At 41.2% G+C, this 22,526-nt stretch overlaps 1 protein-coding gene across 1 annotated transcript in view; it reads right to left on the reverse strand.

The window, feature by feature from the left end:
• The window catches only part of LOC110519945 (Krueppel-like factor 12), a 137,502-nt gene that overhangs the window by 8,041 nt on the left and 106,935 nt on the right, over nt 1–22,526 (reverse strand). Inside the window, exons 4-5 of the mRNA XM_021596836.3 lie at nt 18,827–18,962; nt 6,656–6,813 (exon numbers count right to left, since the gene is read on the reverse strand). Coding sequence (XP_021452511.1) covers nt 6,656–6,813; nt 18,827–18,962 — 294 coding nt within the window. The remainder of the gene's footprint in view (nt 1–6,655; nt 6,814–18,826; nt 18,963–22,526) is intronic.

Raw genomic sequence — 22,526 nt, forward strand, 5'->3', positions numbered from 1 at the left:
CAATGGCCGAATTTGTTTTGCATTGAACGGTGCATTGAACATGTTTGTGTGGAGAATTTCTTTAGGATCAATTAAAATGGTTCTAAAATGCAATCATATCATGAAATTTCAACATGTATAAAACATATATATATGAATGTATATGTACACTAGCTCCAAAATAAGGACATGCTTGGATGCCAGGTGGTCGTGTATATCGATGACATCCTGGTCTACTAGGCTACCTTGGAGGATCACATCGCTCATGTCCGAGTAGTCCTGGAATGCCTCCTGGCTAACTAACTGTTTGTCAAGGCAGAGTAGTGCCAGTTTCATCAGGGAGAGTGTGCCCGATTCCTGCCATGGGCGGAGTACACCCAGAATTCATTACGTCACTCCTCGACCGGGCTGACTCCGTTCCAATGTGTTCTGGGTTTTCAGCTGGCCATGGCTGTGCCAGACCGAAGCTCCTGCGGTGGATGAATGGTTTAGGCACGGAGAATAATTGTGGAGCGACTCCAGCGCACCATCCACAGTCAGAAGGAGGACGCAGACTGCCATCGAAGTGAGACTCACGTTTTCCATCCTGGGGATCGTGCCTGTCTCTCTACCAGGAAACTCTAACTCCGCCTGCCTTGCAAGAAGCTGAGCCTCCGGTTTGTAGGGCCGTTCACGGTTCACCAGAGGGTCAACGAGGTGACATATAGGTTACAGCTTCCCAGTGACTCCCACATCTCATCTTTTCATGTCTCCTTTTTCAGGCCGGTGGTTCCCCTGGCTGATGCTGTCCCCCACAACACCGATCCGCCCCCCTGGACGTTGAAAGGACATCCCACCTATATCGTCAGATCCTTACTGGACTCCCGATGTCATGGGGGTTGGCTCCAGTACCTGGTGGACTGGGAGGGATACGGACCCGATGTTGGGGAGCGGTGTTGGGTTCCGGTGGTGGACATTCAGGATCCCAACATTATCATGATTTCCATCTTCGCCCGGACAGTCCCGCTCCTCATCCTCAGGGCCGTCATGTTTACTCCCATTCCTCCCATCAAATCAAATCAAATGGTATGGGTCACAAACACATGGTTAGCAGATGTTAATCAGAGTTTAGCGAAATGCTTGTGCTTCTGATTCCGACCGTGCAGAAATATCTTATACACAGGAATGAATAAGAATATGTACATATAAATATATGGATGAACGATGGCCGAACGGCATAGGCAAGATGCAGTAGATGAAATAGAGTACAGTATAAACATATGAGATGAGTAATGTAGGGTATGTAAACATTAAATAAAGTTGCATTGTTTAATTAAAACCTGTTACGGATAGGGGGCAGCAATTTCACTTTGGATGAATTGCGTGCCCATAGTGAACTGCATCCTACTCTGTCCTAGATTGCTAATAATATGTTATTATTACTATTGGATAGAAAACACTATGAAGTTTCTAAAACTGTTTGAATTATGTCTGTGAGTATAACAGAACTCATAGGGCAGGCAATCTTCCAAACAGGAAGTGGAAATTCTGAAGGTGTGTCTAATTTTAAGTCATCGCCTATTCACTTCCAAAAAAAGATATGGATCTGTTAGCACTTCCTACACCTTCCACTAGATGTCAGCATTCAGTAGAACGTGGAATGAACATCCTGGTTTAAATTTTGACTGAATGGGAGGGGAATGAGTCACTGTCCTGGCAGAATGCCATTTCCTGGTTGCGCAATTGTCTCTTGATATCACCTGCGTTCCATTTGACTGCAGACGAAAACGAATGCTCCGGTTGGAACGTTATTGGATATATATGAAAATAACATCCTGAAGATTGATTCTCTACTTAGTTTGAACAGTTTATTCGACCTGGAATATATCTTTTTGAAGTTTTTGTCCGAGTTCGCCTGGACCAGAGTCAGCTTTTGGGTACGTGAGCTGAAAGTGGTAGCAAATGCAGCTAATTGGACACTAGTAATGAACGTTATGGAACAAAACAACGATTTATTGTGGAACGTGGACTCCTTGCACTGTATTCTGATGAAAGATCATCAAAGGTAAGGGAATATTTATGATGTGATTTCGTATTTCTGTTGACTCCAACATGGCGGAGAAATATATTTACGTCTTAGCGCCGTTTTAGATTATTGCATGGTACGGACACCGACAGGGCTGGGTTTTTTTTGTAATCCGTGATTGACTGTACACCCTGCCACATACGTCTCATGTCTGAGCTGTTGACTCTACTTTGTCTCTATACTGACACTTAGCTTGTTTGATTGCCTTGCGGAGGGAATAGCTACACTGTTTGTGTTCGGTCATGTTTGTATTTCCGGTCACCTTGCCATGATTAAAAGCAGTGGTTCACGATTTCACTTTTGCGCAAATGCTGCCATCAAACCACAGTTTCTGGTTGGGACCAGAATGACCATATGATCGAAGCAATCAGATTGGTCGGACCAGCGTTGAACAGACCTGAGCATGGGCTTTTCCTGTTTTAGTTTCTGTCTATAGGCTGGGAGCAACAAAATAGAGTCGTGGTCAGATTTGCAGAAAGGAGGGCATGGGAGGGCTTTGTATGCATCATGGAAGTTTCAGTAGCAGTGATCCAGAATTTATCCAGCCCGGGTCGCGCATTCGATATGCTGATAAAATGTTGAAGTTTTCAGATTAGCCTTGTTAAAATCCCCAGCTACAATAAATGCTGTCCCAGGATATGTGGTTTCCAGGTTACATAGAGTCCAATGAAGTTATTTCAGGGCTGTCCATGTGTCTGCTTGGGGAGGATATACATGGCTGTGATTATAATCTAAGAGAATTCTCTTGGTAGAAAATGCGGTCAACATTTGATTGTGAGGAATTCTAGGTCAGGTGAACAAAAGTTCCTGTATGTTGTTTTGATCACACCACGACTCGTTAATCATAAGGCATTCTTCTTCCCCGCCCTTCTTCTTACCAGAGAGATGAGATGTTTGTTTCGGTGTTCGACGGCGCCAGTTTACTAAGCACCGGTCCTGGCAACCATCATCAATTATTTTGCGCACCTGCGCTTCATCATGAGCCACACCTGCACTCCATTACCTCACTCATTAATTCCCTTTTATCTGGCACTCCCTTAGCATCATTCCCCAGGCAGTATTGTTCATGTGTTTCATGTCAAGACGTTACTCCTAGGTTGTATCGTTCTTTGTTGTATTAAACTGACCTGCTTCTCGACTCCCATTGTTTACGTTGCAGGTTTAGTGAATGATTTGTCCCAAATACAATGCATTTAGTTTTAGAAATATTTAGGACAAATGCATTTATTGCCACCTATTCTGAAACTGACTGCAGCTCTTTGTTAAAACTTCTTAGTGATCCCTTCACGCACCAATCCCGTTAACGGGATTGATTTGACAACAACCAGTGAAATAGCAGCGCGCCAAATTCAAAAACAGAGTACTCATAATAATAATTCATAAATCATTCAAGTGTTACACATTGGTTTAAAGATTAACTTCTTATTAATCCAACCACAGTGTCAGATTTCAAAAAGGCGTTACGGCAAAAGCAGACCACGCTTTTATCTGACGACAGTACCCCATCAAACAAACACATGAAAATAATAATTCAAACCGCACAAAAGTCAGCAATAATGATATAATTCATGCCTTACCTTTGAAGAGCTTCTTCTGATGGCACTCCAATATGTCCATTAAACATCACAAATGGTCCTTTTGTTTGATAAATTCTGTCATTATATCCCCAAAATGTTCATTTATTTGCCGGTTTTGATTCCGAAAACACACCGGTTCCAACTCGCGCAACATGACTACAAAGTATCTAATAAGTTACCTGTAAACTTGATCCAAACATTTCAAACAACTTTCCTAATCCAACTTTAGGTATTTTTAAGTGTAAATAATCAATAAATTTAAGACGGAATAATACCGAACAAAAACAAAGTGGAGCGAGCTTTCAGGTTGTGTGCCCCAACCACAACAGTACACTTGGTTATCCACCCAGATAGGAAATGGCTACTTCTTCATTTCTCAAAGGAAAAACATCAACCAATTTCTAAAGACTGTTGACATCTAGTGGAAGTGATAGGAACTGCAAGCAAGTGCCTTAGAAATCTAGATCCACATAGAAAGACCATTGAAAAGAGGCTGACCTCAAAAAACACTTTCCTGGATGGTTTGTTCTCGGGGTTTCGCCTGCTAAATAAGTTCTGTTATTTTCTTGACGCACCCATCCCGTTAGCGGGATCGTTTTCATCAACATCCACTCAATTACAGAGCGCCAAATTCAAATTAAATTACTAAAAATATTAAATGTTCATGATATCACTAGTGCAATATAGTAAAACTCAGTTTAGCTTGTTGTTAATCCACCTGGTGTGTCAGATTTTAATAAAGCTTTTCGGCTAAAGCTATCCAAGCGTTTATGTAAGCACATCTCTCTCAGTAGACAAAATATTACAAACAGCTAGCAGCCAAGTAGATTGGTCACAAAAGTCAGAAAAGCAATAAATTAAATCGCTTACCTTTGATGATCTTAGGATGTTTGCACTCACGAGACTCCCAGTTACACAATAAATGTTCCTTTTGTTCCATAAAGATTATTTTTATATATCCAAAATACCTCCATTTGTTTGGCGCATTATGTTCAGAAATCCACAGGCTCGAGCGGTCACGACATCGCAGACAAAAATTCCAAATAGTATCTGTAAAGTGCGTAGAAAGATGTAAAATGTTTCTTATAATCAACCCTCAGGTTGTTTTTACAATATAAAATCGATAATATGTCAACCGGAATGTAGCTTCTTCCATAGGAGAGAGAGAGAAAATGGCTGATGCTCATGAAAAACTCAGCCATCCACTGACGAAATGGGTTCTTTCTCGCTCATTTTTCAAAATAAAAGCCTAAAACTATATCTAAAGACTGTTCACAGCTTTAGGAAGCCATAGGAAAAGGAATCTGGTTGATATCCCTTTAAATGGAGGCATGGCATCCAATGGAACAGAGAGCTTTCAGGAAAAACAGCACTTCCTTGTTGGATTTTCCTCAGGTTTTCGCCTGCAATATCAGTTTTGTTATACTCAATGTTCTGACAGTTTTAGAAACTTTAGAGTGTTTTCTATCATAATCTGACAATTATGTATATATTCTAGTTTCTGGGCCTGAGAAATAGGCAGTTTCAAATGGGTATGTTTTTTTAGCCAAAAACGAAAATAATGCCCCCTACACTCAAGAAGTTATACTCACAGACATCATTTTAACAGTTTTTAAAACTTTAGAGTGTTTTCTATCCAAATCTATCAATTATATGTAGCAGGCAGTTTACTTTGGGCACACTTTTCATCCGGACGTGAAAATAGTGCCCCCTAGCCTTAATACGTTTAAGTGTTGGAGTGATTTATCTCGCTGTAGAAGCTTACATGTATAGTGTTGAGTCATCTGCATACATAGACACACTGGCTTTACCCAGTGGCAGGTAATTAGTATAGATTTTAAAAAGTAAGAGGCCTAGACAGCTGCCCTGGGGAATGTCTGATTACACCTGGATTACGTTAAAGAAGCTTCCATTACATAACACCCTCTGTATTCTCTTTATCCGCAATATATCAGGGGCATTAAGCCAGAATACGCTTTTTTCCAGCAGCAGACTATGATTGAAAATGTCAAAAGACGTTTTTCAAAGCTTTTCCAAAATTTCCAAAATTATGGAAAATCTATCGTGACCGATTTATGGGTCCTTGAAGCAAATTTGTTCATCATGAGGAAAGAGTCTCTAGGTCAAACGGGGCGACAAATATGAGGGTTTAAGTAAGACTACTTATAACAGCAGTCTCACTTAAGTCTTCTAGGACAATCTGTGCAATTCTTTTTGACCAAGTTACTCATGGCATCTAGTTTCTGTGTGCCAAATTAGTAAAAATGTTACCAATCTATGCTTCAGTTATTTAACCAAGTTAAGATTTTTTGGGGTGAAATTATAGAATAACAATAGGTAGCAGCATCGTGTATAGTTAAATGTGTTTGTGCATGTGTGATGGTTTGTGTATGTATGTGTGGGGTCAACGTGTGTGTGTGTGTGTGTGCGCGAGAGTAACAGTGTAAGTGTGTGAATAGAGTTTGTGCTGCCATGTCAATAACATGTCTCAAAAAATGTGCTATTGTGACCAGCAAAGTCAGACTAGATCTAAAGCTATATTCAACGTTTTTCTAGGTTCCCAGGATGTCGGGAGATGGCTTCAATATCGGTCACTAGAGGCAATGGTGAGCGCTATTACCATCAAGTAGGCTCGCGGCTTGCTATGGCGTAGTGGACGGGGATGGTAGATGGGTATAAGCTCCAACTCAGAGAATCACAGTTTCAATCCCAGTAATAGGCACTCATTTTTTATATTTTTGCTTTAACCCTATACCAAACCTTATCCCTATCTTAACTATTCAGAACTAATGCTTACATTTAACGGTCAAATTCAAAGTTTATCGACAAACGTTGAATACTGCAGTCAGAACGTGAGATCTTGTTGCTTGTGAAGAACCTTACACGTGTATTCACTTTCCATGCTTATTTGAGCGAGGGAAATAATTTGATTCAGGAAGATAGTGAGACATATACTTTAATTGATGAAGACAACTGTAATGAGTTGGTGAAGCCACACACACACACACACACACACACACACACACACACTGACCTGTGTGCGTCCTCCGGTGTGCTTTTAGATGGGAGCTCTTGGTGTAGACCTTATTGCAGCCCTCAAAGTCACACCTGTGGATGCGTCTCTTCTTGGAGTCTGGCGACTCTGACCTCTGAGGGCGCCGTATGCTCTCAATACTGAATGGTGACATGGAACTGCAACAGGAGAGGAAGAGGTGGCTCATTACAATTTAGCACACTTAGCATTTTCAGCATCTTTCATTTATATTATTAGTTTGGATATCAACAACTGTATGATCCATTCTTAATGGGCAAAACCCAACATGAAACTATGTATGCATTGACTATTGTAATTCCATCAATGGTGTCATTCATGTATATTAAGATTCCTTATAATACAAAAAGGAGTCTATACTCAACATTTGGTGGACAATGTGGACTCAAACATTTTGAAGTATGAAAATCACTAAAATAATATTTAGATTTTTCAAGCTCTTCTTTCTCTTGTAGGCTTTGTCATGTACACTTACACTACAATAGCATTGTACTTTTATGTAATGTAATTATGTTACATATAACATATTTCAACATCCCCCAAGCTCCATGTTCTTCACTAGAAATTCAAGGAAATAGATTCAAGATCAAATTTCACATTTTATTACATGTTCAATCTGAGAAATTGTGAAAGAATTTCAATGGCCTTTAGATGGTGCTCTAGCACCTTGGTAGAAACCACTACAAGGCACAGGAAACTGGATGAGGTAAGACTGTTATTTTTACCATTCCCATTGATTTATCAATCATCAAAAGACAATGTCATATCTATTTTTTTCCATGCAGTTCAATGAACATAATTTCTGTTGAGTTGTTTATATTGTATCAATATAACTGGTCATGACATTTCGTTTCAAATTAGTAGTACACTGGGGGGGATACAGGAGAACGAGGAGCAGCCAAAGTCTATTTGGGGGCTAGGAAGAGGAAGGAGAAAAGGAACAAGAAGAGCAGTCACAGTGTCACATCTGTTTTTTTCTGTAGGGGTGCATAACAGTGCTCTTTCGAGGTTGGAAATGAGAAGAGGACAGAAGAGAGAGGGGAGGAGAGAGGGGAGCAGCAGTTGTGGCTGCTGGGGACCGGGGTAGGTGTTTTTGTGTGGTGGAGGAGCGAGGAGGCTTGGCCAGAGAGGCCCTCCGGTGAACTGTCTCAACCACCCGCCTCCCACTTCCTGTCTCGCTGATCCACCCACAATCTCGCACACACGCACACGCACACGCACACACACACACACACACACACACACACACACACACCTGTTGCTCTTGGCTAGCTGCCATGCTGGGGCCGTGGGGCTGAACAGGAAATGAGCTCATGGGTCAGATATGAGACTGAACTCCAGCTCTCCTCTCTCTCTCTCTATTTCTCCCTCTCTCTCTCTCTCTCTTTCTGTCCCTTGCTCTCTCTGCACCCTTCTTTCTCACTCAAACTAACTTCCACTCTCTCTGTTTCTCACTTTAGTTCCTCCCCCTCTTTCTTTCTCCCCCAAAGGTACACTTCTTCTGAGCAAAGAGGAGACTCAGTGTAGCAAACAACAGAACAACTATTGACACAATTAAGGTTCAGACTATTGGCAAACATACTGTACAATATAAACTGTACAGTACATAAACATAGTCAACACATACTCAGCCGAAACTGATTAACTCACTCAAAATGAAGTACACTGAGTATACTAAACATTAAGAATGCCTGCTTTTTCCATGACATAGACTGACCGGGTGAATCAATTTCAATCAGTGTAGATGAAGGGGAGGAGACAGGTTACATAATTATGTTTAAGCCCTGAGACAATTGAGACATGGATTGTGGATGTTTGCCATTCAGAGGGTGAATGGGCAAGACAAAATATTGAAGTGCCTTTGAACGTGGGATGGTGGTAGGTGCCAGGTGCACTGGTTTGTGTCAACAACTGCAACGCTGCTGTATCAAGTTTCCCATGTGTATCTATAATGGTCCACCACCCAAAGGACATCCAGCCAACTTGACACAACTGTGGGAAGCTTTGGAGTTAACATGGGCCAGCATCCCTGTGGATGGCTTTCGACACGTTGTGGAGTCCATGCCCTAACAAATTGAGGCTGTTCTGAGGGTAAAAGGGAGGGGTGCAACTCAATATTAGGAAGGTGTTCCTAATGTTCGGTATACTCAGTGTACAGTGCCTTGCGAAAGTCTTCGCCCCCCTTGAACTTTGCAATCTTTTGCCACATTTCAGGCTTAAAACATAAAGATATAAAACTGTATTTTTTGTGAAGAATCAGCAACAAGTGGGACACAATCATGAAGTGGAACGACATTTATTGGATATTTCAAACTTTTTTAACAAATCAAAAACTGAAAAATTGGGCGTGCAAAATTATTCAGCCCCCTTAAGTTAATACTTTGTAGCGCCACCTTTTGCTGCGATTACAGCTGTAAGTCGCTTGGGGTATGTCTCTATCAGTTTTGCACATCTAGAGACTGACATTTTTTGGTTGGATGGAGAGCATTTGTGAGCATTTGTGAACAGCAGTTTTCAGTTCTTTCCACAGATTCTCGATTGGATTCAGGTCTGGACTTTGACTTGGCCATTCTAACACCTGGATATGTTTATTTTTGAACCATTCCATTGTAGATTTTGCTTTATGTTTTGGATCATTGTCTTGTTGGAAGACAAATCTCCGTCCCAGTCTCAGGTCTTTTGCAGACTCCATCAGGTTTTCTTCCAGAATGGTCCTGTATTTGGCTCCATCCATCTTCCCATCAATTTTAACCATCTTCCCTGTCCCTGCTGAAGAAAAGCAGGCCCAAACCATGATGCTGCCACCACCATGTTTGACAGTGGGGATGGTGTGTTCACGGTGATGAGCTGTGTTGCTTTTACGCCAAACATAACGTTTTGCATTGTTGCCAAAAAGTTCAATTTTGGTTTCATCTGACCAGAGCACCTTCTTCCACATGTTTGGTGTGTCTCCCAGGTGGCTTGTGGCAAACTTTAAACAACACTTTTTATGGATATCTTTAAGAAATGGCTTTCTTCTTGCCACTCTTCCATAAAGGCCAGATTTGTGCAATATACGACTGATTGTTGTCTTATGGACAGAGTCTCCCACCTCAGCTGTAGATCTCTGCAGTTCGTCCAGAGTGATCATGGGCCTCTTGGCTGCATCTCTGATCAGTCTTCTCCTTATATGAGCTGAAAGTTTAGAGGGACGGCCAGGTCTTGGTAGATTTGCAGTGGTCTGATACTCCTTCCATTTCAATATTATCGCTTGCACAGTGCTCCTTGGGATGTTTAAAGCTTGGGAAATCTTTTTGTATCCAAATCCGGCTATAAACTTCTTCACAACAGTATCTCGGACCTGCCTGGTGTGTTCCTTGTTCTTCATGATGCTCTCTGCGCTTTTGACGGACCTCTGAGACTATCACAGTGCAGGTGCATTTATACGGAGACTTGATTACACACAGGTGGATTGTATTTATCATCATTAGTCATTTAGGTCAACATTGGATCATTCAGAGATCCTCACTGAACTTCTGGAGAGAGTTTGCTGCACTGAAAGTAAAGGGGCTGAATAATTTTGCACGCCCAATTTTTCAGTTTTTGATTTGTTAAAAAAGTTTGAAATATCCAATAAATGTCGTTCCACTTCATGATTGTGTCCCACTTGTTGTTGATTCTTCACAAAAAAATACAGTTTTATATCTTTATGTTTGAAGCCTGAAATGTGGCAAAAGATTGCAAAGTTCAAGGGGGCCGAATACTTTCGCAAGGCACTGTATATGAACTACCTAAAGGAAAATTGAGAAGCCTACTGTACTCCAACAATGACAGCAACTAACACATTCAGAGAATACACCTGAGTGGGGAAAGGGAATGGTGATCTAGGGATGAAAGGTAAGAAGAGAAGCGAAGAGAAGGATTTGAGGATTTACAGTGCAAACACTGAGCTCAGGGACATCCAGCAGGAGAGAGGAGGAGGATGTGCACTTTCCGACTTCTTCCCAAAGTGATTCCATGATTATTATATCATTTAGGACACTGAATCAAACAGATTCTAAAACAAAGGACGAAGGATGACTTCAGGTTGATCATAATTCTGTTTAGATTACAGATTTTGTGGGGGCTTTCGTAGGCCTACTGCTGCTGCTATTACTGTTACTGATACTTTTAGTCTGGTATTACATTTTTTTTCAATCGCTTTGGTGCAATTTCACAAGTATGTAATACATTTTCAAAACTCGAAAACAGATGAAAACTCTAAGCACATGTTCAATTGACTAAGTACAACACATAAAATCGTCACTTTTTCACCAAACTTAATCAGTGTTTCATCTAGAAATACGTGTTTCACACATTGCTATTGTTCATATAAAGGGATTGCCTTTCACAATGCATTACTCACATTACTTTTGATATGATTCTCTTTCAATTGGTTAACTTCTTGGTGACTGGGGGGCGGTATTGAGTAGCTTTGATGAATAAGGTGACCAGAGTAAACTGCCTGCTACTCAGCCATAAAAGCTAGAAAATGAATATAATTAGTATTTTTGGATAGATAACACTCTGAAGTTTCTAAAATTGTTTGAATGATGTCTGTGAGTATAACAGAACTCATATGGCAGGCGAAAACCTGAGAAAAATCCAACCAGGAAGTGGGAAATCTGAGGTTTGTAGGGTTTCAACTCATAGCCTATCGAAGATACAGTGGTATATTGGTCATGTTGCACTTCCTAAGGCTTCCACTAGATGTCAACAGTCTTTGTTTGATGCTTCTACTGTGACATGGGGCCGATTGAGAGGGGAATGAGCCAGGTGTCTGGCAGATTGCCACGAGCTCGTGATGCACGGTCATGTGAAAGTTAGCTTGCGTTCCATTGCTTTTCTACAGACAAAGGAATTCTCCGGTTGGAACGTTATTGAAGATTTATGATAAAAACATCCTAAAGATTGATTCTATACATCGTTTGACATGTTGCTGCACAATTGGATATTTCTTTGGCTGGTTTGGGCATTAAGCGCCGTACTCAGATTATGGCATGGCATGCTTTTTCCGTAAAGTTTTTTTGAAATCTGACACAGCGGTTGCATTAAGGAGAAGTTTATCTAAAGTTCCATGTGTAATAGTTGTATCTTTTATCAATGTTTATGATGAGTATTTCTGTAAATTGATGTGCAAAATCTGCAAAATCACTGCAAGTTTTGGAACTACTGAACATAACACGCCAATGTCAAATTTGATTTTTGCATATAAATATGCACTTTATCGAACAAACACACATGTATTGTGTAACATGAAGTCCTATGAGTGTCATCTGATGAAGATCATCAAAGGTTAGTGATTCATTTTATCTATATTTCTGCTTTTTGTGACTCCTCTCTTTGGCTGCAAAACTAGCTGTGTTTTTCTGTGACCTTGTGCTGACCTAACATAATCGTTTGTGGAGCTTTCGCTGTAAAGCCTTTTTGAAGTCAGACACTGTGGCTGGATTAACGAGAATTGTATCTTTAAAATGGTGCCTAATACTTGTATGTTTGAGAAATTTGATTCATGAGATTTCTGTTGTTTGAATTTGGCGCCCTGCAATTTCACTGTCTGTTGGCGAGGGGTTCCGCTAGAGGAATGGGGTTTCGCTAGCGGAACCCCGTTTCCAGACAGGTTAAGATAACCGTTGGACAAACTGAGGGCCAAAGGCTGGTTAGGAGACACCGCAATTGTGATGAACTGAGAGAATATTAGGGTAGCACTGTAATTAATTAATCATACGCTGTCTGCTTCTGTTTTGACCTCTTTCCCTTTCTGTCTTCTACACCTCTCTCCCCACCTCGTTTTATAATGCACACCATATCTGCATTGAAGTACAGATTGAACTTGTTTTTATAATATATTACAATTATCATAATTATAATGCATGTATTTATAACACCTGAATAATGAACTTCTTTCAATAAAGTGTTTCACATTTTCCACTGGTTGAAATTAAGTATCTCATTGAAATACTATCCTGTGTCCTCAGATTAATGCAAATGAGGGGAGTTAGAAATGCATCGTTCTTTTTCTATATATGAATTACAAATCAATCATGTTTCTAGTCTATTGCATAGTTACAATGTGTAATCATTGATGTCCCAGGAGCAGGAGTGGTAAACTCAGTTGAAGTGAATTATTGTAATGCCAAATACATTTAAATTCAGTTTTTCACAATTCCTGATTTTTGGTAAAAAATCCCTGTTTTAGGTCAGTTCGCATCACAACTTAATTTTAAGAATGTGAAATGTCAGAATAATTTGTCAGAATATTTCATCACATTCCCAGTGCATCAGAAGTTTACATACAATTAGTATTTGGTAGCATTGCCTTTATTTTAATTGTATTTTATTTCAACTTTATTTAACCAGATAGGCCAGTTGAGAACAAGTTCTCATTTACAACTGTGACCTGGCCAAGATAAAACAAAGCAGTGCGACACAAACAATAACACAGAGTTACACATGGAATAAACAAACGTACAGTCAAACACACAATAGAAAAGTCGATATACAGTGTGTGCAAATGAGGTAAGATAAGGGAAGTAAGGCAATAAGTAGGCCATAGTGGCGAAATAATTACAATTTAGCAATTAAACACGAGTGATAGATGTGCAGAAGATGAATGTGCAAGTAGAGATACTGGGGTGCAAAGGCGCAAAAAATAAATAACAGTATGGCGTTGAGGTAGTTGGATGGGCTATTTACAGATGGGCAATGTACAGGTGCGCTGCTCTGGCAGATGGTGCTTAAAGTTCGAGAGGGAGATATGAGTCTCCGGCTTCAGTGATTTTTGCAGTTCGTTCCAGTCATTGGCAGCAGAGAACTGGAAGGAGAGGCGGCAAAAGGAGGTGTTGGCTTTGGGGGTGACCAGTGAAATATACCTGCTGGAGGGCATGCTACGGGTGGGTGCTGCTATGGTGACCAGTGAGCTGAGATAAGGCGGGGGTTTACCTGGCAAAGACTTATTGATGACCTGGAGCCAGTGGGTCTGGCGACGAATATGAAGCAAGGGCCAGCCAAGGAGAGCATACAGGTCGCAGTGGTGGGTAGTATATGGGGCTTTGGTGACAAAACAGATGGCACTGTGATAGACTGCATCCAATTTGTTGTCAAGGATCGGTAGGATAGTCAGCTTTACGAGGGTATGTTTGGCAACATGAGTGAAGGATGCTTTGTTGCGAAATAGGAAGACGATTCTAGATTTTATTTTGGATTGGAGATCCTTAATGTGAGTCTGGAAGGAGAGTTTACAATCTAACCAAACACCTAGGTATTTGTAGTTGTCCACATATTCTAAGTCAGAACCGTCCAGAGCAGTGATGCTGGATGGGCTGGCAGGTAGAGTCAGGGATCGGTTGAAGAGCATGCATTTAGTTTTACTTGCATTTAAGAGCAGTTGGAGGCCACGGAAAGAGAGTTGTATGGCATTGAAGCTCGTCTGGAGGTTAGTTAACCTGTTTGGTGTAGGGGGCAGCATTTTCACTTTTGGATAAATAGCGTGCCCAAACTGAACTGCCTCCTAGTCTGTCCCAGATCCTAATATATGCATATTATTATTAGTATTGGATAGAAAACACTCTGAAGTATCTAAAACTGTTTGAATCATGTCTGTGGGTATAACAGAACTTATTTAGCTGGCGAAACCCCAAGGACAAACCATTCAGATTTTTTTTTAAGTCACTGTCTTTTCAGTATGTTTTCATGGGGAATCCAGAATTCTAATCAACTTTCCTGTAGTTCCTACCGCTTCCACTGGATGTCACCAGTTTGTAGAAATTGGTTGAGGTTTTTCCTTTGTGTAATGAAGAAGTACCATAGCTCAGAACGAACGTTACTTCATGCGTACCTTTTGATAGAGGAATGTGTCCAGAAAATCACGTTTTTGTTTTGCTCCTGTATTGAACACAGATCATTCCGTCTTCAATTTGATCGATTATATACATTTAGAAATACCTAAAGTTGTATTACAAAAGTAGTTTGAAATGTTTTGGCAAAGTTGACAGGTAACTTTTGAGATATTTTGTAGCTGTGTTTTTCTGTATAAAAACGTGCCAAATAAATGGACATTTTGGATATATATAGACGGAATTAATCGAACAAAAGGACCATTTATGATGTTTATGGGACATATTGGAGTGCCAACAAAATAAGCTCGTCAAAGGTAAGGCATGATTTATATTTTATTTCTGTGTTTTGTGTCGCTCCTGCAGAGTTGAAATATGCTACTCTCATTGTTTACTGTTGTGCTTTTGCCGAAAAGCCTTTTTGAAATCTTACATGTTGGCTGGATTTACAACGAGTGTAGCTTTAATTTGCTATCTTGCATGTGTAATTTAATGAAAGTTAGATATTTATAGAAATGTATTTGAATTTGGCGCTCTGCATTTTCCCTGGCTTTTGGCCATGTGGGACGCAAGCGTACCGCCTACCCCAGAGAGATTAACATAGTGTCCAAATAAGGGCCAGAAGTATACAGAATATTGCCATCTGCGTAGAGGTGGATCAGAGAATCCCCATCAGCAAGAGCGACGTCATTGATGTATACAGAGTAAAGAGTCGGCCCAAGAATTGAACCCTGTGGCACCCCCATAGAGACTGCCAGAGGTCCGGACAACAAGACCTCCGATTTGACACACTGAACTCTGTCTGAGAAGTACATGGTGAACCAGGCGAGGCAGTCACTTGAGAAACAAAGGCTGTCGAGTCTGCCGATAAGAATGTAGTGATTGGCAGAGTGGAAAGTCTTGGCCAGATCGATGAATACAGCTGCACAGTATTGTCTCTTATCGATGGCGGTTATGATATCGCTTAGGACCTTGAGCGTGGCTGAGGTGCACCTATGACCAGTTTGGAAACCAGATTGCATAGGTACAGTCGGATTCGAAATGGTCGGTGATCTGTTAGTTAACTTGTCTTTCGAAGACTTTAAAAAGGCAGGATAGATATAGGTCTGTAGCTGTTTGGGTCTAGAGTGTCTCCCCCTTCGAAAATGGGGATGACTGCGGCAGCTTTCCAATCTTTGGTGATCTCAGACGATACGAAAGATAGGTTGAATAGGCTAGTAATAGGGGTTGCAACAATTGGGGGCGGATAATTTTAGAAAGAGAGGGTCCAGATTGTCTAGCCCGGCTGATTTGTAGGGGTCCAGATTTTGCAGCTCATTCAGAACATCGGCCATTCGGTTTTGGATGAAGGAGAAATGGGGAGGATTGGGCAAGTTGTTGTGGGGGGTGCAGAGCTGTTTTCCAGGGTAGGGGTAGCCAGGTGGAAAGCATTGCCAGCTGTAGAAAAATGCTCAATGAAATTCTCAAATATCGTGGATTTATCTATCGGGGGTGATAGTGTTTCCTAGTCTCAGTGCAGTGGGCAGCTGGGAGGAGGTGCTCTTATTCTCCATGGACTTTACAGTGTCGCAGAACGTTTGGGAATTTGTGCTACAGGATGCAAATTTCTGTTAGGGAAGCAAAAGCTAGCTTTTTCAAACTGCCTGTGTATATTGGATCCTAACTTCCTGGAAAAGTTGCATATTGCGGGGGATATTCAATGCTAATGCAGAACGTCACAGGATGTTTTTGTGCTGGTCAAGGGCAGTCAGGTCTGGAGTGATCTAACATGCTGACCAGACCGGACACGTCGCGTGCTCGAGCGTCGCAAATAAAATTTAGAAATCCATGTTATTCAATTATTGCACCCACACTGCTCGCGCTCGCCAACGAGCGTCTGCGACACCAAGGGCTAAAATATAACTTATTCCTATTTCTGACGCAGATCGCACTGAAAGTCCTGCCTCTCCCATCTCCTCATTGGTTTATAGAAGCAGGTACCCACGTGCCATCTCCTCATTGGTTATACCCACGTGGGTGACTGAAAGACGAACTGTTTTGCCGGTAGTTGTGGTAAAACATTGAAAGTTTAAATGCGATCACCACATAAGTTAAACGATGAAAAAGCCTGGAAGAAGGAGAGATGACTAGAAATGATTTGGTTCGCCGTTTTATGTGTGGATTAATTGTCGGAGTAGAGGAGCTTGTGCATTTCAGGTAAAATAACAACTCAATGTTTATATCCCAGGACAAATTAGCTGAAGTGTTTTTGGGAGCATTTGACAGTGACCCATTACGGATGCAGGCAATGAGGCAGTGATCGCTGAGATATTGGTTGAAAACAACAGAGGTGTATTTGGAGGGCAGGTTGGTTAGGTTGATATCTATGAGGGTGCCCGTGTTTATGGATTTAGGGTTTTACCTGGTAGGTTAATTAATGAACATGATGTCAGTTCGGTTGTCATCTGAGACATTCTCATCAATGATAAGATGACAAACTCTACAGTGGAAATTCTACACATCAGAGTTATCGGATTCACATGGCATTGTTGTTCAATTTAAATGTTTGAATAAGAAATTATTTTTGATGGGATGAAATGTGATTTTAGCTTCTAAAATGTGAGATTTGGGTTTTCATTAGATAGGGCTCTGCTCAATCAGTGGCCCGTCCCTGTGAAGGGACATGGGCTATACAACTTTTCAAACATTCCCTCCTCTCCCTTCCTATATAAGCCCTTGACGACAATATAACCTCCAGTGGGAGCAGGTGTGACAGGAAGAACCGTCTTTGTTTCAGCGACAGTCTTAATCTTGCGACAAAACCGCCACTGACATGACCGCTGATTATAGCTGCTGCTGAGAAACCAGGGGAGACGGAAGAACTAACAATAATTGCTAATTGCCTAGCAGAGGTGGAGAGCACACCTCTGTACTAATTGCTGATTGCCTAGGAGAGGTAAAATAACCCCCCCCCCCCTCCCCTCCCCCCAATACAGCCACTGATTACCAAAACAAGTCACATATTGCCCTGCCCCTTGATCCTGGTTGATGTGTTATCAACTATCTGCAAACTATGAGCGGTCAGCAGTTCACACACCAAGTAGGCCACTGGGAAGACAGGCAGCACTTAAAGTAGATGGCCCTAGTCAGCAAAAAACAGTTTTAGACCACAACAGATAAAGACAAAGAAAGGTACTTATCACTCCTGGAGATATCAGGAATCCTCTATCTATTGAATGAACTAGGCTACATGTCATACTAAACAGGATATAAACACTAAATAGGTCAGGAGACAGGGAGCCTAATAAGGAATGAAAATGAATTATTTAGGCGATATTATATGGATTATTTCAAGGCCTACAAAGAAATACATTGTGAAGGATTTGCAAGTGCCACAAAATAGGATGGTAAGGGACATAAAGCTATCAGCATTTAAACAACATTTTATTGTATTAAATTGCAAGTAAAGGCTATGACTTACTTAGAATTAAATACAAATTAAGTTTGGCTAGTCTGTTGCTTCAGGCTCATGCTATGGTGCCCGGAGAGCAGGCCATCCTCTCTGCACTTGCAGAGCCACTGGGGATGCTAAACAAAAGCTCCTTGAAAGTGGGACTATGCCAGGCCTATTATCATTTAGGCCAAAATCAAATATGGACTAAATGATAATAGAACAAAAATAAATGAAACTTTTAAGAGATCAGATGTTTTGTTTATAAATACTTTACTTTTTTTCTACCCACCTAGGCCACAAATGCATGCTGGTCTGGGCATGCCCTGAGCTCATGTAGTGAGCGCTACAAAATTGGAGTGAGGGAGAAGGCCGACAATCCAGCCTTTGGGAATGTCGCTCCTTTCTCCATTCAAATTAGGCACACCCTGCTCTTCTTTCCGCTCCAGCTCCACTCCGCTCACATACTCTGTTTGGGATGCATTCCAAGTGAGGGAATGTTTGTTTGTTTGTTTTTGTGTGTGTGTGTGTGTGTGTGTGTGTGTGTGTGTGTGTGTGTGTGTGTGTGTATGTGTAGGATGTGCTGAGTCTGGTGGTTAAATTATGAGTACTGGGTCTGGAGGTTTCAAGGTTTAGGGGTGAGGAGAGCATACTGAAACCCTGATTCTGATTATAAGACTGGGCTAGGATGGATGGGGAAGCCCTGACTCATCTTATTATACGCAGAAGGACTAGAAACATTAATAGGGTGGTATAAGGCTATACAGAAGGATACATAATACTTAAACACACACACAAACGCACACACACAGGACACACAAAACAAACGCGCACACACAGAGAACACACAACACACACACTAGTACTTACTCCTGTACGGCGCGTGCTATAGACAGAGCGGTAGATCCGGTCTCGATGACACTGTCTAGGGTGACATTGGGCAGGTCATCATCGTCACTGTCACTCTTGATGTGCCGCGGCGACAAGCTGTTGTGGTCTGTGTATGCTGCCATGTAGACAGACAGAGAAGAGTTAGTCCCATATTCTATATTCTATACTGTAACATGTGATACTGTTGTAAGGTTACATGAAATAGACATATGATAAGGTTTATGTGTGCTGCCATTAGACACAAACACAGAAGACAAAGACAGAAGTCCCATATTACATTATATACTGTACCATACAGACAAGCCAATACACCATGCAAGCCAAAAAGCTTCATGATACAATTTTTGTATATCAACAACCACGCCTTAAAAAAGAAAATCATGCTAAATATCATATGATTCTACAGTATGTACAGTATCTAATAATAGTCCAACATATCAGACAGAATATCTTCGTTTTCTGTATTAGAATTTGTTCTTACTGTACATGGTTTCCAGTTACTGGGAGAAAAAAAAATATTTCCCTAATGTTGCTATTTTGGTACTATTTAAATAATATGGCTTCACAGAATACTGGTGCTTTTCATCAGTAGCCCTTTTTTACCAAGTTCCTCAAACCACCTAACCTGTCTGAGACCAATGTCTCAGTCCTAGTCTTATTGATATGACATAAAGTGGGGTTGAAATGATTGACACCCTTGATAAAAATGAGCAATAATGACTGTAAAATAATTAAAATAATGTTCTATATTGTATGCTCAAAGAAATTGGGAAGTTATATTATTTTATAATACAATTGCTCAGAGAAAGAGATTGTGTTTAACAAGTAATATGTTTTTTTCTTGAAAAGTTAGGGGTAAAAGTGATCAAAGATCCCCTGTTACTGATTCTGGTGAGAGGTTAGAATGTCTTTGGGGTATGATCTTTCTGTAACTTTCTCACTCATCATTATTCATGATTCATTCAGGATTATCCATAATCATGGTAGCATCCACAATAATTTAGAAGTGTTTAGAAACATATTTTATTCTTATTTACAATAAAAGTGACTCCGAAATGACACATGCCCTTTCACACCTGGACAAAAGGAACACCTATGTGAGAATGCTATTCATTGACTACAGCTCAGAGTTCAACACCATAGTGGCCTCAAAGCTCATCAATAAGCTAAGCACCCTGGGACTAAACACCTCCCTCTGCAACTGGAATCTGGACTTCTGACTGGCCACCACAGGTGGTAAGGGTAGGTAACAACACATCCGCCACATTAATCCTCAACACAGGGGCCCCTAAAATGTGCCTGCTCAGTCCCCTCCTGTACTCCCTGTTCACTCATCACTGCACAGCCAGGCACGAATCCAACACCATTATTAATTTTGACGACGACGCAACAGTGGTTGGCCTGATCACCAACAACAATGAGACAGCCTATAGGGAAGAGGTCAGAGACCTGACCGTGTGGTGCCAGGGTAACTACCTTTCCCTCAGCGTGATCAAGACAAAGGAGATGATTGTGGACTACAGGAAAAGGAGGGCCGAGAACACCGCCATTCTCATCGACGGGACTGTAGTGGAGCAGGATGAGAGCTTCTTGTTCCTTGGCGTCCACATCATCAACAAACTAACATGGTCCAAGCACACCAAGACAGTCGTGAAGAGGGCATGACAAAATGTATTTCCCCTCAGGAGAATGAAAAGATTTGGCATGGGTCCTCAGATCCTCAAAAGGTTTTACAGCTGCACCATCAGGAGCATCCTGACTGGTTGCATCACTGCCTGGTATGGCAACTGCTCGGCCTCCGAACGCAAGGCACTACAGAGGGCAGTGTGTACGGCCCAGTACATCACCGGGGCCAAGCTTCCTGCCATCCAGGACCTCTATACCAAGCGGTGTCAGGGGAAGACCCTAAAAATTGTCAAGACTCCAGCCACCCTAGTCATAGACTGTTCTCTCTGTTAGCGCACGGCAAGCGTTACTGGCAACGCCAAGTCTAGATCCAAGAGGCTTCTAAACAACTTCTACCCCCAAGCCATAAGACCCCTGAACATCTAATCAAATTGCTACCCAGACTATTTGCATTGCCCCACCCCCATCTTCTACGCTGCTGCTACTCTCTGTTATCATCTATGCATAGTCACTTAAATAATTCCACCTACATACATGTATACATATTACCTCAATTACCTCGACACGGGTTGCCGCCGCAGATTGACTCTGTACTGGTACCCCCTGTATATAGCTTCACTATTGTTATTTTACTGCTGCTCTTTAATTATTTGTTACTTTTATCTCTTACTTTTTTTAGGTATTTTCTTGAGACGGCATTGTTGGTTAAGGGCTTGTAAGTAAGCATTTCACTGTAACACCTGTTGTATCCGGCGCATGTGACAAATACAATCTGAATTGATTGGATTATTTACCAATTATTGACTTCGATTACATAAAAATCTGAAACACAACCAAAATAAACTGCAAAGGCATCCAACAAGTTTATAGAGTCTAGGAATATGGGACCAAATACTAAACTTTTTACAACTTTATTTATAAGAATCTTTAGGGGTGTCAATAATTTTGTACCCATACCTTTTTAAGAAAAAAACAAAATCTCAATTTCTGGGCAATTGTATTAGTGTAAAATAATATAAATGTCCCATTTTTTTAAGCATACAATACACCACAGTATTTGAATTATATGTTTTTATACAGTCATCATTGCTCATCTTTATCAAGGGTGTCAATAATTTCAGACTCCACTGTACTTAATTCCATTAATTGAATTTCATTTAAATGTCAGCTAGCTGAATGCCACATCACTACACGCATAGAAAATGTGATTAATGCTTTTCAGAGTGTGAATACTGCATCTAACAGCCATCAAAGCTGCAGCCCTCTTGCCCTCCACCCTGTCTGCAGACCACAATAGATTCTGAAAATACCCAGTACATCCTGTAGGGTAGACACTGTGTGAACCCCTATGTGTGTGTGTCTGTCTGTCTGTGTTCAGGCATATTTCCGTGCTTATGTCTGTGTGTGTGTGTGTGTGTGTGTGTGTGTGTGTGTGTGTGTGTGTGTGTGTGTGTGTGTGTGTGTGTGTGTGTGTGTGTGTGTCTGTGTGTGTGTGTGTGTGGGGTAGCTATGCGCGGGTCAGCTGTTTGTTCACCCGCAGCTGCCCGCAGTTGTTATTAACCCATCCGTAACCACCCAACTCTATGTAATGTAGTGAAAATCTGAGGCCCGACCCTAACCCGCAAATATAGAAAATGTGCTTTACAGTCAGAGATGGCGGAATGTTTTATTGACAGGCTGTCACGGCCATCTAAAGAAGTGGACCAAAGTGCAGCATGGTGAGCGTATATTTTCCTTTATATTTAAAATGTCGCCAACAAAACAACAAACAAAGAAACAACCGAGAAGCTTACAGGGCTATAGTGCCACTATCAAAAGTCAACTACCCACAATCACAGGTGGGAAAAAGTGCTGCCTAAGTCTGATTCCCAATCAGAGACAACGATAGACAGCTGTCCCTGATTGAGAACCATACCCTGCCAAACAGAAATATAAATCATCGAAATAAAGAACATAGAATACAAAACATAGAATGCCCACCCCATATCACACCCTGACCTAACCAAATAGAGAAATAAAATGGCTCTCTAAGGTCAGGGCGTGACACAGACCT

This window comes from Oncorhynchus mykiss, chromosome 3 (genome assembly GCF_057628025.1).
Source record: "Oncorhynchus mykiss isolate SJ-2025 chromosome 3, ASM5762802v1, whole genome shotgun sequence".
Classification (NCBI taxonomy): Eukaryota; Metazoa; Chordata; class Actinopteri; order Salmoniformes; family Salmonidae; genus Oncorhynchus; species Oncorhynchus mykiss.